General features: G+C 39.1%; 3 protein-coding genes across 4 annotated transcripts in view; 1 reads left to right on the top strand and 2 right to left on the bottom strand.

The window, feature by feature from the left end:
* The window catches only part of LOC120419264 (G-protein coupled receptor moody), a 278652-nt gene that overhangs the window by 25285 nt on the left and 237060 nt on the right, over positions 1-16307 (bottom strand). The window lies entirely within an intron of this gene.
* LOC120431837 (rab GTPase-binding effector protein 1-like) lies at positions 1202-4394 on the top strand. 2 transcript variants are annotated; one of them, XM_039596966.2, is made up of 5 exons: positions 1202-1715; positions 1779-2050; positions 2117-2224; positions 2372-2899; positions 3084-4394. In XM_039596966.2, exons 1-5 carry the CDS (start codon positions 1523-1525, stop codon positions 3912-3914), a joined length of 1932 nt encoding a protein of 643 aa, XP_039452900.1. In that variant the 5' UTR covers positions 1202-1522; the 3' UTR covers positions 3915-4394. The 2 variants fall into 2 exon arrangements, with proteins under 2 accessions (XP_039452900.1, XP_039452899.1); XM_039596965.2 differs by having other exon boundaries at positions 1203-1715; positions 2117-2236.
* On the bottom strand, positions 10625-12882 carry LOC120431838 (ubiquitin carboxyl-terminal hydrolase 30 homolog). Its single transcript, XM_039596967.2, has 3 exons — positions 12672-12882; positions 11148-12588; positions 10625-11082 (listed from the first exon to the last, which is right to left on the bottom strand). Exons 1-3 carry the CDS (start codon positions 12751-12753, stop codon positions 10923-10925), a joined length of 1683 nt encoding a protein of 560 aa, XP_039452901.1. The 5' UTR covers positions 12754-12882; the 3' UTR covers positions 10625-10922.

Below are 16307 nucleotides of genomic sequence, written 5' to 3'. Positions count from 1 at the left end.
ACAAATTGAATAAAAAGATAATTTATAATCAAAATGCTAAGTTTTTGTTCTTATTTTCCTCACATTAACTTTTTTTTATTCCATGATTTATTTATATAGGCCCGTTATACAATCATAAGGTAGCTGTTTGACATGTGGCGTCGCGGTGTTTATCAATTCATAGCATGCTAAGGAAAATTTGATACTTTTCTGGGGAAAACCGTTGGTTCCGAAAACCCCGGATGTATTGCCGTTGAGCCCGATGAGGGTTGGACGAATCGACATGGTCTCTTCGGAAAAGTTTTTCTCCAGACAATTCCGCTCATTTCTGGCCATCCTAGAAGTTTCTACATGTTTTCCCCAGGCTTGTAGGAGCGAATGATCAAAAATTCAAAATTTCCCATCGAGAAATTAAAAGTGCAACATGGAGTTAAACTTTCTGTCAAGCTTCTGTGAAGTTTACCATGACAGTTGCGAAAGTTTAACTCCATGTTACCGGCTCACATCTCTCTTTTTAATTTCTCGATAGTAAATCCCATGTAAACTTGAACTCGCTTGAGACAAGCCAGTTTGCAACCAAATGAGCTGAAATTTGGCGTGAGAGTCCCTATGGGTATGCCCTACAAGGGGAACCACACCAGAACTTGATCTGAGAACTTTTCAAAATCCGTACCCACCCTAATACCAACATTAGGTGGCCGATGGAATTTAAATTTTCAAATTTAATTTATAAACTCGTTTATAAATCATTTTTGTAATTTTTTAGTGCCTCATTATTGTGTGTAGTAAAATAAGCAACCTAAGCGCAATTTAGGACCCAATTTCAAACTTTTTGATGTTATGGATTTTTGGAATATAGATCTGAAAAGAGAAGCTAGGCAGAAAAGTTTAACAGCACGTTGTACATTTCTTGAGTTTTTTTTGATAAGGTCCTATAAACAAATGTAAACATTTAGTGTATCCCGCTTACTCCGATGGACTTTGACATAAGGTGTGAAAGGGATACACTCAATGTTTACATTTGTTTATAGGACCTTATCAAAAAAAAGTCAAGATTTTTAAAATCTCGATAGCGAATTTCGGTTCACTTATCGATGACATTCTGTCGGACTGTGTAATTGGATACTAATGTCGGCTCACATCCCGAAACGAGCCCTCTTCTCACGTCAAATCTGCAAAACTGGCAACACTGATTTCATCGCTGCTCCGTTATGTCAAAAAGTGAAAACCAAAATATTGCAAATTGGTGAAAATTTCAGTGCTGTTTGCATAAAACCCCTCAAATTCCTGTCGATTATCGTGTTAAAATCATTTCTGGTGCTAAATCTTACTAAACCGTAGCAGAGATTTCATCCTACCCCGCAAATCACACCTCCGCAGGATAACTTTACTGCGCAAACTATGACGAACCTGCCCGCTGCAGCTGGAACCACCTCGTCGTCGTCGTAACACCTTGCTGCTGGGGTAGCTGCACTTGCTGCAGTGCCATCTTTATTTTTTATTTCTGTTCGCTCCATCTCGGTAATCCGTCGCAACAAGCAGCATGCTGGAGCAAAGTGGCGACTCGAACGCACAGCGGGACAACCTGGGCAATGAGGTTGTGGCCGCGAAAACCGGCGACAGCGCGGCGCCGGAAGTGGATAGCGTCCAGCAGCTCCAGCAGGAGCTGAAGCGAATACGTAACGAGTTTGACGGGCAGCGGGCCAAGATGAAGGAGCTGTACCTGGCCAAGGAAGGTAAGGTTTACTGACCGCTATACTATCGAGGAAATTTTTGTTAAATTTGGGTTACGAACGCAGCGGAATGCAAGCGGTTCGCGAAGGAAGCGGCCGGGGCCCGGAAGGAGCTGGAGGAGGCCAAGTCGCAGCTCATGGTGATGGAGTACAACAAGGAGAAGGACATGGAGGAGCAGAACAAGCGGGCGCAGGAGGAAATCGGGACGCTGCAGCAGCTGGTGCAGGAAACGGTGGACGAGTCGACGCTCTGCCAGCACGAGATCCGGAAGCTGCTGGACGAGAACGACAAGCTGCGGCAGGAGCGCCAGGAGCTAAAGGAGGAGCTGGCGCAGCAGGTTGGATATTAATACTTGTTTGGGTTGCAATTAGAATCGTTGGATTGATTGCGCTCTCGATTGCAGGATTCGCCGAGCCTGGCGCCGGTGCTGAACCAGGCGAAGAAGATCATCCGCAAGCTGGGCGCGGCCGACTCGAGCAGCCACGACAATCTGGAAGACTCGATGCGGAAGGTAAACAAATATGTACGTACTCGCAAAATTTCTGCTTCTTTGGTGTGTCTTTTGTGTTTGCGGCGCAAATCGAAAAATTTACAAAAACGAGTAGAAATTCCGCTTTCAAAATTGAGATTTAAAACTTATGAAAGCTACTTCTTTTAGGCTCAGGAAGACGCCGAAGTGCTCCGCTCGCTGGTTGTTCCGCTGGAGGAGGAAATTAAAACCCTCAAAGAGAAGTTGCGCCGCGCGTACGAAGATATGGAAAAGAATCGCGGCGACAATTCACGCAAAGCGCCCGAATCGGCCCTGGTCGGAATGCTCAAGGAGGCCAAGCAGGAACCCGCCCCGGCGACGGAACCAACGCCGGAAGTAACGTGCGAGATGTGCACCAACTACGAGACCAAGCTGGTCCAGTGCCAGGAGCAGATCAACGGCGAACGCCAAAAGGCCACCCAGCTGGAGAAGAGCGTCGAGCGGATGCGCGAAGAGCTGGCCAAAGAGGGCGCCATGCGGGCGGACTTGGAGGCGCAGTGGCAGCAGAAGCGCGAAGACCACAAGTCCGAGGTGCAGCGACTGAACGAGCTAACGGGCCGGGCCGAGCAGGAGCTGGCCAAGCTGAGGAAGGGCTACGCGCAGCTCAAGCAGAGCGTCAACGACGAGCTGCAGAAGCTGACGGACGAGCGCGAGCAGGTAAATGACGTGGTTGAGGAGAAACCCAGACGAGGGTTCTTCGTAAAGTATCGTAAGATTTTGGGTTGACTTGAGTTTGTGCAGAATTTTGCTTGAAAAATTGTTGAATTATCCGAAAAAATGCGTGTGTGCAATGTTTTTAAAACTCCGAAAAACAAAACCTCTTTCCCCGACCCGTCCCCAGGTCTACCGTCACTTGGAAGTGCTACAGAAAGACAACGAGTTCCTCTCGGGCAAGTATCTGGAAAACTCGGACCAGCTCAAGGACCAGGACATCAACCTGCCGCAAAGCATCGACGAGCTGCACGAGCTCGTGCTGACGCTGCACGAGAACCTGATCGTGACGAAGACCGGCTGCGAATTCGCCGAACGCAAAACCCTCAGCATGCAGGACGAAGTCACGCTCCTACGGGATCAGCAACACACGCGCGAACGCGACCTGCGCCGAACCGAACGCGACTACACGAACAAGATCGCCCAGCTGGAGGAACAGCTGCGTCAGCAGTACGCCCACTACCAGCGCCTAGCCGCCCACAAGGAGGACCTGGAGCGCGCCGAAGCCGAAAGCAAGCGCCAAATGTCCGAACTCCGCATGCAAACCATCGAACTGCAAGCCGCCAACGAAAAGCTGGACAAAGCCAACGTCGACCTCAAGAACAAGATGAGCGTCCTCCAGGAAGACCTCGCCAACAACGAGGCCGTCCAGAAGGACTTTGTCAAGCTGTCCCAGTCGCTCCAGATGCAACTCGAGAAGATCCGCTCCGCCGACACGCAGGTCCGCTGGCAGGACGAGGACGACGTGGACCACTGTCCCAGCTGCCGGAAGGAGTTCACCGTGACGCGGCGGAAGCAGCACTGCCGGCACTGTGGCACCATCTACTGTCAGCCGTGTCTGGCCAAAACGGTTCCGACGGGACCGAACCGGCGACCAGCGCGCGTTTGCGACGTCTGCCACACGCTGCTTGTACAGGACACGGCGCCCTACTTCAGCCGGGAGCCGCCGCAGTCGCCGTAGGCTCCAAACGATTGCCCCCCCTGTAGTACGTGTTTATAAATTCGTTACGACAAGTTTTAGTGTACATTTCTCGTCTCCGCTTTATCCAATGGAATAAATATATTAAAATAGAAGAAAACCTAAAAACAAGGCGCTTTCGATAGTAACTAATTTGTTCTAGTTTGAGCTTTCACCTTGGTTGTGCAGAAACTGTTGGGTGTCGTGTTCGCCTTGTACGCTAGCTAGACTAAATTCCCGACTGTGTAAATGTGTGTGTTTGTGTACTTGGACTCATTGGCTGTTTCAAACTCTACGTTTTTCTGCACTGTACGTATTTTCAATCATTCAGCTAAAAGCGGCAGCAAAATCAAATTAAAGAAAAGGTCACTCTTCCCATGCTAGAATCACTTAAATGAAATGTAATCGATTCCAAACGCATGCAATTTGTTGAGTTGAATGTTACTTTTTATAATAAAAAAAAATCATCAGCCTTTATTGGAACACGGTTCGTTTCGATCGCCGTGAAATATCACCTTCCTCGTTCGTTTTCCCCTTCGACGGCTTTTGTTTACAATGCGTACCCGCAAATTTCCCTCACTGCAGTCGGTTTTTCTCAACAATTTTCTACAATCAGCACTCGCGACTAGTTAAGTTGAAAATGCAAAACAAAACAGCGGCAGCTTGACGTTTGACGTTAGCGCGCAGCGCAGCAGGCAGGTTGTTAGGGAGCATTCTTTTATTACGTAACGCAAAAATGGATTTTTGGACCCCCTCCCCCGTACCCCTCGTAAAAAAAATTTCATACAAATTTTAAAAATTTTGTATGGAGCGTAACACGGCTTCCGACCCCCCCCCCCCCCTACTTCCCCTCAACTGCGTTACACTCAAAATCAGAAGTACCCTTCAAAAAGGGTTTTATCTACCCTTTATCTGTCATCCCAAAGAAAAAAAAACCCTTTTTGAGGGTTACTTCCACCCTTTTTTTCAAGTTCACCCGTCGTCACCCTTTTGAAAAGGGTTACTACCGGTAAACTTGAAAAAAGGGTGGAAGTAACCCTCAAAAAGGGTTTTTTTTCTATGGGATGACAGATAAAGGGTAGATAAAACCCTTTTTGAAGGGTACTTCTGATTTTGAGTGTACGTAATAAAAGAACGGAAAAGTCGAAAACAAAATCCGCGCCGTCCCAAAACCCAATCCGCGCCATATTAAGAAAAATAATTTTGCGCGTTAAACATACAACAGAGTTTTATGACAATTTATTTTTTTGTGAAATAACAAAGAAAGTATTTGAGAACAATAATTAAACTCGTTTTATGTTTAAGGGCTCCGTCGGAAGGAACGCAAAACTCACAATCGTTAAAATTATGTTGTATTCAATAAATACAATTTACATTCAGAATAGCCTGATTAGGCCGAATCTCAGAACGCAGAATTTTTTTTTGATGGGATGAAGAAAAAAAGAAAATTAATTATTTTGAAATTCAAATATACAAAATAAATAAAATTTATTTTCAGAAATTAAAAAAAATGAAAAAAAAACTAAAAGATTTAAAAATTCATAAATCTAAGGATTTGATAATTTACATGCAGTTCGTACTCGATGATCCTCGCTAAAGTGTCATTCAGAAAAATCGAAATTTGTATTATTTCCTTCTGAAAATTTCTCTAACTTAAAATAAGACTTGAAAAATGATAAAAAGTTATCAGATTTTCTGTAATCTATGATGATGACAAAAATTTCATCATTTAAGAATTGAAGAGTTCTGCAGTTAATCATTTTTTGAAAGGTCCAAAATTTAATAATTCCGTAGTAACTCGTACATTAAATTATTAAATTCCCAAATTTTTAAATTCTTAGATTTTTTTATTCTTTTATTCTGAAATTCCCTAATTTTTGAATTTCTCAATTTTTTAATTTTCTAGTTCTTAAATTGCTAAATTTTTAAATTTAAAACATATTATATTTTTCATTTTTCAAATTCCTTGATTTTTAAATTTTTATTTCTTAAATTCTTTGATTCTTAATTTTTTTAATTGGGTCCTAAAATTAAGCTTAGATTGCTGATATTATTGTTAACAGCGATAAAGCTTATTTTCCTGAGTACAACGACCCTTTGTACGACCACAAAGAGTTTGAATGGATTTTTAATTAAATTTTGAAAAATTAACCTCGTGGTCCTTCTTGACAGCTCGTTCCAAGGGGACCATAGTTGATCCATCGAAAAAATGTTGTCTTGTAACATTTTTTTTGCATTAAAATGAAAAAAAGTGATCAGAAATTGTTTTTAATCGTGTTTTTTACCGTTGTACATAAAAATTTACATAGGGCTTTAGTCAAGGCTTTAGTACCCAATTCCTGAATTCCTTTATTTAAAAAAATCTCCAAATCTTATTTTCCATATTTTTTTTTAGTTTAAAATTTCTGAAGCATTGAATTTTAAAATTTTTGAATTGCAAAATTTTTAAATTTAGATTCTTGAATTCATAATTTTTTAAATTTTTACATTCTTAATTTCCTAAAAAAAAATCCTAAAATTTTGAAATCCTTCAATTCCTAAATTCTTAAATTTTTAAATTCTTTGATTCTTAAATTTAAATTTTTTAGTTTTCTTAATAATTGAATTTTTAAATTGCTGAACTGTAGATTGTTTTAAATTCTTAAATTCTTGAATTCATAAATTCTCAAATTATTTTTTTTTTAAATTCTTTGATTCTTAAATTCTCAAATTCCTAAATTTTGAAATTCCAAGGTTCTTAAATTCTTATATTTTTAATTTCATAAATTCCTAAATACTCTGATTCTGAACTCGTACATCGTACATTAAATTAACAAATTCTTAAATTCTTAGATTTTTTTATTCTTTCATTCCGAAATTCCCAAATTCTTAAATTTTAAAATTATTATAATTTTCAATTTAAAAATTCCTTAATTTTTTAAAATTTTCAATTCCTAAATTTTTTGATTCTTAAATTTTGAAATTCTGAAATCTTGAAATTTTTAAATTCTACAATTCTTAATTTATCAAACCTTATACCTTTAAAAAAAGAACTGCAGAATTCCGTAGTAACAGTTCAATAGGGCGAATCTGCGTTTGTAAACAAGCAGTCTATCCCTTTTGCTCAAGTGACAGTTCACGTCAAGTAAGAGGGGGATAGACTGCTTATTTACTTATTTAATTAAAGATTTTTAAAATTGAAAATTATAATAATTTTAAAATTTAAGAATTTAGCAATTTAGGAATCAGAAAATTTAAAAATTGAGAAATTTAAGAATTTGGGAATTTTGGAATGAAAGAATAAAAAAATCTAAGAATTTAAGAGCTTGATAATTTAATGTACGAGTTCAGAATCAGAGCATTTAGGAATTTAAGAAATTAGAAATATAAGAATTTAAGAACCTTGGAATTTCAAAATTTAGGAATTTGAGAATCTAAGAATCAAAGAATTAAAAAAAATTTAATTTGAGAATTTATGAATTCAAGAATTTAAAAAATTCTGCAATTTAAAAATTCAATACTTCAGAAAACTAAAATTAAAAAAAACATAAGAACATAAGACTTGAAGATTGCCATTAATGAATGATTGCCAACTAGGACGTCAATGATTGTACCACAAAATTATATAAATTTTGAAACACATTTGATTTAGACCAAAAATTCTTTCAGTTGCTTCAAGAAGGCACCAACCGTCACATGCTGATTTATTTTGGTGCAGAAATTCGTAAAATTGAATGCTATACAGAGAATTTTAGAGTGATGATCAATTTTCTTCGAAAATGATCAACGGCTTCACCTTAATCAAAGAATTTAAAAATTTAGGAATTTAAGGATGTAAAAATTAAAAATTCATGAATTCAAGAATTTAAATTTAAAAATTCTACAATTAAAAAAAATTAAATTCAATGCTTCAGAAATCTAAAACATAAAAAAAATTGGAAAATATGATTTGGAGATTTTTTTTAAATAAAGGAATTCAGGAATTGTAGAATTTAAGAATTTCAGGATTTCAGAATTTAAAAATTTAAGAATCAAAGAATTTAAGAATTAAAAAATTTAAAAATCAAGGAATTTAAAAATTGAAAAATAAAATAATTTTAAAATTTAAGAATTTAGCAATTTAAGAATTAGAAAATTTATAAATTGAGAAATTTAAGAATTTGAGAATTTCGGAATAAAAGCAAAAAAAAAATCTAAGAATTTGAAAATTTACGAGTTCAGAATCAGAGTATTTAAAAAATTAAGAAATTAAAAATACAAGAATTTAAGAACCTTGAAATTTCAAAATTTAGGAATTTGAGAATATAAGAATTTCGGAATTTGAGAATTTAGGGTTTTAAGAATTCAAGATTTTAAAAATTCTACAATTCAAAAAATTAGAAATTCAAAAGACAGAAGCTTAAAATATAATAAAAAATTAAGGATATAAGATTTGAAGATTTGTTTAAAAAATTAAAAAATCAGGAATTTAAGAATTTTGGAATTTAAGAATTAAAGATTTAAGAACTTAATGTTTTGAGAATCTAAGAATTTAAGAATTGGAAAATTTACAAATTAAATAATTTAGCAATTTCAATATGTGAGGATTCAGAAACTTAGGAATTAAAGAATTTAATAATCTAAGAATCTAGGAATTCAAGAATATTGAAATTGAAGAATCAAACAATTTAAGCATTCAGGAATTTAAGAATCACGAAAAGAATGCGCAACTTTTCTTGGCCGTGTTCCTTCTGATCTCCGTACCTACTTAGCTTTAAGTGGAGCTGTCATCGTTAAATAACTCTCAGCTTTGTTGTAATTTTTGATCAATAACATTTATTTTGCGGGTACGGGGGACCCTTAAGCCTAAAACTGTTAGTTGTTGCTGTGCCTGTAGACATAGATTTAATTTAACCTACAGGATTTCACGTAAGTTTTCATTTGACCGTTTGTGGATGTGAGTTTGGTTTCTGGGTTGCAAATGGTTGTTGTCTTCAGAGTTGAAATGCACAATTAATGCGTTGAGTTGAAAAGGTTGTCTTGCTGCGAATTGTAACATTCTCCAGAATGTCAACTGTATCAGTGGTTGCTTAGTGAAAACAATGATCATGTGTAACAATGGTTTACTATGATTTATGCTAAATACCACATCTCTTCCTTGTTTAAAATTAATTTGAAATAATTTACATACCTACTTGAACATTTTTTTTTTATCCTCTTCAACATATCATTCATAATCAGTTAAACAACATTGTCTCAAAGTTACCAATTGCGTTGCTTGAGTAAACATTTTTCATCTATTTTTTTCTATGCTTGATTCCGTTTCTTTCTTCTTTCCTTCTAAAATAAATAATATTAATAACTTTTTTTACTATGAAATGCTGAACACAATAAGAAACTATAGATTAGAATGTTTTATCAATCATTTCAATCTTACTGCCTTTTTACATCAATATTTTCCTTTCCTGAAACTTCATTTAAACTGAATTTTGATCTGTATACACCATATTTTTAGTTGAGTTCGAACGACGTCTAATTTATTAACGACTCAATATGACCAATCGACGGATCGATCTGGCACGGTGATTTCGGGGATTTCCCCCGATTTCCTTTGTTAGATCGCAGTCTCGACAAATTAGATTGAACGACAGGGTCGTTCCAATCCCGACAGACCGGAGTCCTACCGTAACTTTGGCAGACCTGAGTCTCACCAATAAGGTCGAACGACAGGATCGTTCCGACACGGTAGACCGGAGTCCTACCGATTTCCTTTGCCAGACCGGAGTCTCGACAAAATAGACCAAACGAACGGATTCGTTTCGATCCCGACAGACCGGAGTCTTGCCGATTCCTTGCCAGGCCGGAGCCTCGACAAAATAGACTGAACGACTGGATCGTTCCAGTCCCGACAGACCGGAGTCTCATCGATTTTCTTGTCAGACCGGAGTCTCGACAATCAAGGTCAAACGAACTGATCGTTTCAACCCCGGTAGACCGGAGTCTCGCCGTTTCATGAAATCAATTACCTCTTGTTTTTTAGTATGAATTGAAGCACCTCTTTTGATTTCAATTTCAGCAGGTTTGCTTTAAAAGTTGGCTTGGACTAGCTTGAAACGATTAAAAAGATTACAACTATTTTTCACCGAATTACCAAATGGTACTTTCAAACACCATGTCTTTCAACACCACCAAATGTTTCAGGTAAAATTTCTTTTGAAGATCTTGTAAAACACTGAAAATTTTCACTATTTTCCAAGAAATTTTCTGTTTTTCATCCTCGTCGCCAATGTAACATTCTCCAGAATGTCAACTGGATCAGTGGTTGCTTAGTGAAAACAATGATCATGTGTAACAATGGTTTACTATGATTTATGCTAAATACCACACGAATGCTGTGAAAAGCTTAACGAAAACTAAACTAAACTCGCAGGGAAATCGCTTTTGTTAACACGTTTTGCTTGGGTTAAAACTATTTTTAGTTAATATCAACAAATTCTAAGCAATAACAATTATTATTTTTGTTTTCTTCCACCCTTCCTTGATTTTATCTTTAACTTTTTAGGAATAAGTTTGAAATCGTTCAAATTAATCAATTTGACGTTGCTCTAGAAATCGGGAGTAAAAAAAAAAATGTTTTAACCATGCAAAGTTTTCATGCAATTTAACATTTTACTTCGTTGATCCGACAAAATAGTGGTTGTGCTTTAGTTTGTATGTCTAACGCAAGTCTTAAAATAAATGCACACGACGACGCGTAATTTTATAAATATCATCATTATTTCAGTTGAGTTTGAGGTTTTAAATAGATTTTTTGTTTTTTTGTTCTAGCATGCAACGATACGCGTTGTAGTTTCCTGTTTTTAAATTTTTCACTGTTTCACAATTACAAGAGGTGATGGGAAAGTTCGTCTCTACGTTTTCTCGTAAAAATGCTCTCGCGTTCAAATCCTTAACAATCTTTCTCTTTGGAAATGTTTCGCCAACGTGAATTTCTACCGTTCGAGTTCAACTCTTTTTTGATTCTCACTATGTTGTAGTCACCCGACGAGTTCTCTAGTGTCCCATTCCGGAGGGACCCGGTCCACCAACTCCACCGGCTTGTGCGTACTTGGAGGAAGATGGTCCCCGGTCGTAGAACAGCATGTACGCCGGCGCCGACAGGGCCTCCTCGATGGTGACCTCCCGGACGACCGTGTCCGAGGTGTAATACCATCTGTGGAAAAATCGTAAACGAATGTTAACGAATTGCACGATAAAGTGAAACGTTTTTCTACTCACTTGTGTGAATTCCGGAGCGCGCCCCGCCGGTACGTGATAAAGTGGCCGCTGTTGGCCTCGCCCGAGTGCACAATCACCGCCAGCAGCCGGTACAGATTCTTCGGGAACATCGCGCCGAACGTGTACGAGCCAAAGTTGAACGCACTGCCGACGGAACCGACGGGCGTGGCCTGTTCCGTTCCGCCGCCGCCGGCCATTCCTTCGTACGCGGCCGCACCCAGGCTGGCGGAATAGAGCGACATGGTGCTGCCCCACGGCGTCGACATGGCGCTGTTCAGCGAGGGCTGCACGAAGCTGTACGGAGCCATCGACAGCGTCTCGGGGAAGTGGACAAAGTCCTGCCGTTTGTAGGCGTGCCCGGTGGGGAGCCACGTTGTCCGCGCGATGTGAATGCACAGGCAGGGCGGGAGTTTGCTGAAGGTCAGGGTTTTGGTGTGGGACGTCGTTTCGTTGCAGGACTCGCACTGGACGCCGTTCAGCGTTTCCGGCTGGATGAATTCGGTCAGCAGGTTGCCGAGGGAAATGCCCGGGTTTTTGAGCTCCGGCAGGGACAGGGTGATGCTGTCGAATTTGTCGTACCGGACGACGGATTTGTAGCCGCAGCCGGAGCAGCACAGCTGGCTGCTGAGGCCACCCCGGAAGGGGTGCGGGACCTGGATCTGCTGGCGGTCACCCCAGACGGACACGCGACCCGGACCACGGGTGAGTCGTTCCAGCGATCGACACGAACCGGACGAGCGTTTGTTGAGAGTTCCGTTTTGCTGTTGCGAACCGGTTGTCGCTTCGGTGGCCATGATGGACCGGGGTCGACTCGGTCGGCCCGAAAAGGTCGAAATAATCGACGGTGGCGACCCAATCGCCAGATCCAACAGCGAGTTATCATTCAACGCAAGCGAATCTTCCGTTTCGGTGCACGTCGAGTGCGGAGAATCCGGCGTGTGCGCCTCGGACCTTGCGTACCGCGTCAAGTTGGTACTCTCGTCGTACTCGGCGTTACAGAAATCGGACAACATCGCGCTCGAAGGCCTCGCCGGTGGCATCATGGCCTGCAGCTCGTCCTCCCCAAGCGCGTCCGACAGGCAACCGATCTTCTTCGGTTTGGCCACCTCCTCCTCGAGCGAGTTCAGCAAAACGTGCAACAGCTCGTGCGTATCGTGCTCGTCCGGTGGAATGACCCACCCAAGTGAATTCAACGCCCGGATGACCGCCCCCGGCGAAAACGGATCGCCCCGCAGCGTCGGATGCGTCCCGTTGACCACCTCCAGCACATTCTGCAGCGAACTGACCAGGCTCTTCTTGTCCTTTGCGTTGTGCAGCTGCAGCCAGGCAATCAACTGCGGACACGCCGCCAACGCCTGCAGCAGCGTGTTCAGGAAGCAGGTCTTCCCAAAGTTATGCAATCCGGCGATCTGACCCCTTCGTTGACGTAATCTCGAAGAACCTTCAAAAAAGCAAAACATTAGCGTAAACAAAGCACACATCCCAGTTGGCCCTGATTCGATATTATCGATTTTTCACACTGACCAGAGGGGCCCCAAAACACGAAAGCACCGACGACGACGGCCGCGGTCACTCCCGCGGCCATCATCAACCTGTCGCCGTCCATCTTCTACCAATTTCCAATCTCAAACCTACAAGCTACGACGATTCATCACCAAAATCACGAAAATCTAATCACTAAAATGGCACAATCGATTGATCAGAGGAGAAAAACTGCACTGCCTGCACTGGGCGAGTGATAAAAAGTGACAGTCAGCAAATCGCTGCGCTGTTTTCGTTTGCAGGACGGGGGATGTTCGTCGATGGCGTGACGCACCCGCTCGTGCGATTAAGCTGTCAAAAGTGCTCGCAAGGGGATGTGAGCCGTGCGCTTGGACGTATAAGACGTAAAAACATCAAAAACATAGAAATGGCAAAGTGCGGCGAAAAAGTATCGGGAAAATTAAAAGATTATCGAGAAATTAAAAAGAGAGACGTAAGCCGGTAAATTATGTCAAGCTTCTGTGAAGTTTACCATGACAGTTGCTAAAATTTAACTCCATGTTACCGGCTCACATCTCTATTTTGAATTGAGTACTAAAGCCCTATGCCAATTTTTATATACAACGGTTAAAACACGATTAAAAGCCATTTCTGATCACTTTTTTTCATTTTAATGCAAAAAAATCGAGAAATTAAAAAGAGAGATGTGAGCCGGTAACATGGAGTTAAACTTTCGCAACTGTCATGGTAAACTTCACAGAAGCTTAACAGAAAGTTTAACTCCATGTTGCACTTTTAATTTCTCGATATTGACAAGACAACATTTTTTCGATGGATCAACTATGGTCCCCTTGAAAAGAGCTGTCAAGTAGGAACTTTTCTGTCAAGAAGGACAGCGAGGTATTTTTTTTCAAAATTGATTTAAAAATCCTTTTTAAATCCTTTGGGGTCGTACAAACGGTCGTTGGACTCAGAAAAATAAGCTTTATCTTTGTGGACAATAATATCACAAATCTAAGCTTCATTTCAGGACCAAATTTTTCGATAGATATTTTTGAGATAATTCTGACCGCAAATTCTCCAGCGAACACCAACTCCATCTACCTTCAGGTTCGCTTAACTAATTCTCTCTCCGCACACGTCGATATTGCGACTATGCCGAGGACTATGCTTCAATTTGTAATCTGCGTCGTTTCAAAAAAGTATGCGCTCAGAAGGATTTTGGACCGCGCTATTGATTCGCTGAAAGCGTGAGTCAGTTTAAGGTCGTAGAAGGTGTTTTTCACTCTTTGGGCAATGACTGTCAATGATGGTTCTGAATTCAGGGTCCAAATAATCACGATATGTAAAATGCTTCTACAAACAACACAAAGAAAACCATTTTTTGATTAATACATTCTGAATCAAGATTTGAATGTTTTTCTAAAACAAACATGGCCGCCAAATGGCCGATCGGGAATGATGCCTTCCAGAGCCTTAAGCTGACTTCAACAAAACTTTGGCGCGAAGCGAGAGAAGAGAGCTAGTGGAGAGAAGGAAGAGGGAAAAATTGGTTGACAGATTGTTCGCTAGAAAAAAAACAACGCTTGCGGTCAAAAGTGGTTTGCTTGTAGCACGTCAAAAATTTGACAGCACAAAAAATTAAGAATTGAAAAAAACTGCAAAAAGGAAAAAATAAATTAAAACTCTTACTCTAATTCCGGAATTACATTAAACAATTTAAAATTCCTCCAATTCTTAAATTCTTATTATCTTAATTTTCAAAATTTATAATTTCTTAAATTTTCAAATACTTAATTAAAAAATTAGAGAGCTCAAAAACTTAAGAACTGAAAAAACAACAAATAAAAGAAAAAGTCGAAAAAACTATATTAAAAAAAAATCTAAATCTCTAACTCTTATTCTGGAATAAAATTTAACAATTTAAAAACTCTTAAAATCTTATAATTTCAAATTTTTTAATTCCTAATTTTTACATTCCTAGATTCTTAAATTGTTGAGTTCTAAAATGCTACCAAAAAATTTGACTTTTTTTAGTCATATATTAAGTTTTCATTTCATTTTCAATTCATTTATTTCCAAATTGGGTCCTAAAATGAAGCTTAGATTGCTGATATTATTGTTTACAGCGATAAAGCTTATTTTACTGAGTACAATGACCCTTTGTACGACCACAAAGAGTTTAAAATGGATTTTTAAATCAATTTTGAAAAATTAACCTCGCGGTCCTTCTTGACAGAAAAGCTCCTACTTGACAGCTCGTTCCAAGGGGACCATAGTTGATCCATCGAAAAAATGTTGTCTTGTCAAAAAAAATTTTGCATTAAAATGAAAAAAAGTGGTCAGAAATGGTTTTTAATCGTGTTTTTTACCGTTGTACATAAAAATTTACACAGGGCTTTAGTACCCAATTTTGAATTTTTGCATTTTTTTTTATTTTTAACTTCTGAATTTTTAAATTTTTGAGTCTTTTAGTTGTTTGATAAATTTTTTTGATTATTTTGAATATATTTTTGTTTTTTTTTAAATTGTATGTTTGTTTGCTTTTTTAAATTTAAATTTTAAATTTCTAAATTTATGTTTCAATTTTAAAAGTTTTGGTTTTTTTTAATTTTTCTGCCAGACAATTTAATGATAATTGTTGGGCTTTCTCTCTAGTTTACATCAATTAGAGCAATAAACAAAATCCGTAATAATCCGCTAATTCGAGCGCAGCACTCAACCTTCAAAACCAGTTGTCAAACTGATGTTGAAGTCTCAACCCCATTGTTCGTCAATTTCCGAACACGTGGTTTCAAGCTTTTGACAGCTGTCAGTCGTTCTAATGAGCGAAATTGGTTTGGCTCATTCGAATGCAGTTCCATTCGAATTACCGAATCCACTCTGTATTAAGATTCTGCAGTTTGAGATTTGGAACTATAGAAAAATTTAAGAATTTTCAAAATTATTGTCAAGTTTGTATTTTTCTGTCGCATTCAAATAAGCAAGTGCAAATTATTAGTTTTTTTTTATTCTAAACATTTTGCCAACAAGCACCGCGCTAAGAAACGTCAATTACGCAACTTTCCGTTTCTGTTCCTATTCAGCTGATGCGAACCACTTAAGAAAAATCTTTTCGTGACCTTTTCCCGTTTCTTTGTCGTTTTTAATATGGAGTTTTGCGTTCCTTCCGATCTCCGTATCAGCCTTCAAGTAGGACTACACCTCGGACTACACTCAACCCCCAGTGGTTGTTCACTTTTTAGTTTGACACTTTTTTTTAGTTTGTACCCCGATGTTTTGCCAAAGTCAAACTAGAAAGTGACGAACCGTCACTTATTACACGGGACTCACATTGAGCTCTGTATAAATAGGGTGTCAAACTAAAAAGTAACCCCAACAATTGTATTACAGAAAATTTATTAAATCCTACAAAAATACGATTTTCAATCACTCCTGAAAGTTTCCTGAAGATATTTCATGATTAAACTGCATTTCTTGGGGCTTTTCTTCACCCTCTCTGGCTTGCTTTCGCTACCGCTGCTGCCCATTTGAAATTTTTCTTGACCGGTTTCTTCCGAAGTGCATACCTTACATAAAGCAATGGAGTACCCGACGCGATTGGTAGTAAGCAATGTATTTCTTATGGAGCGAACTGTCAAACTACCACTCGAATCGGGTATTCCATTGACTGCAAAA

Source organism: Culex pipiens, chromosome 1, assembly GCF_016801865.2.
Source record: "Culex pipiens pallens isolate TS chromosome 1, TS_CPP_V2, whole genome shotgun sequence".
NCBI classification, from domain to species: domain Eukaryota; kingdom Metazoa; phylum Arthropoda; class Insecta; order Diptera; family Culicidae; genus Culex; species Culex pipiens.
Note: the sequence above shows the minus strand (reverse complement) of the source record. Positions and strands in the feature narration are given on the sequence as shown.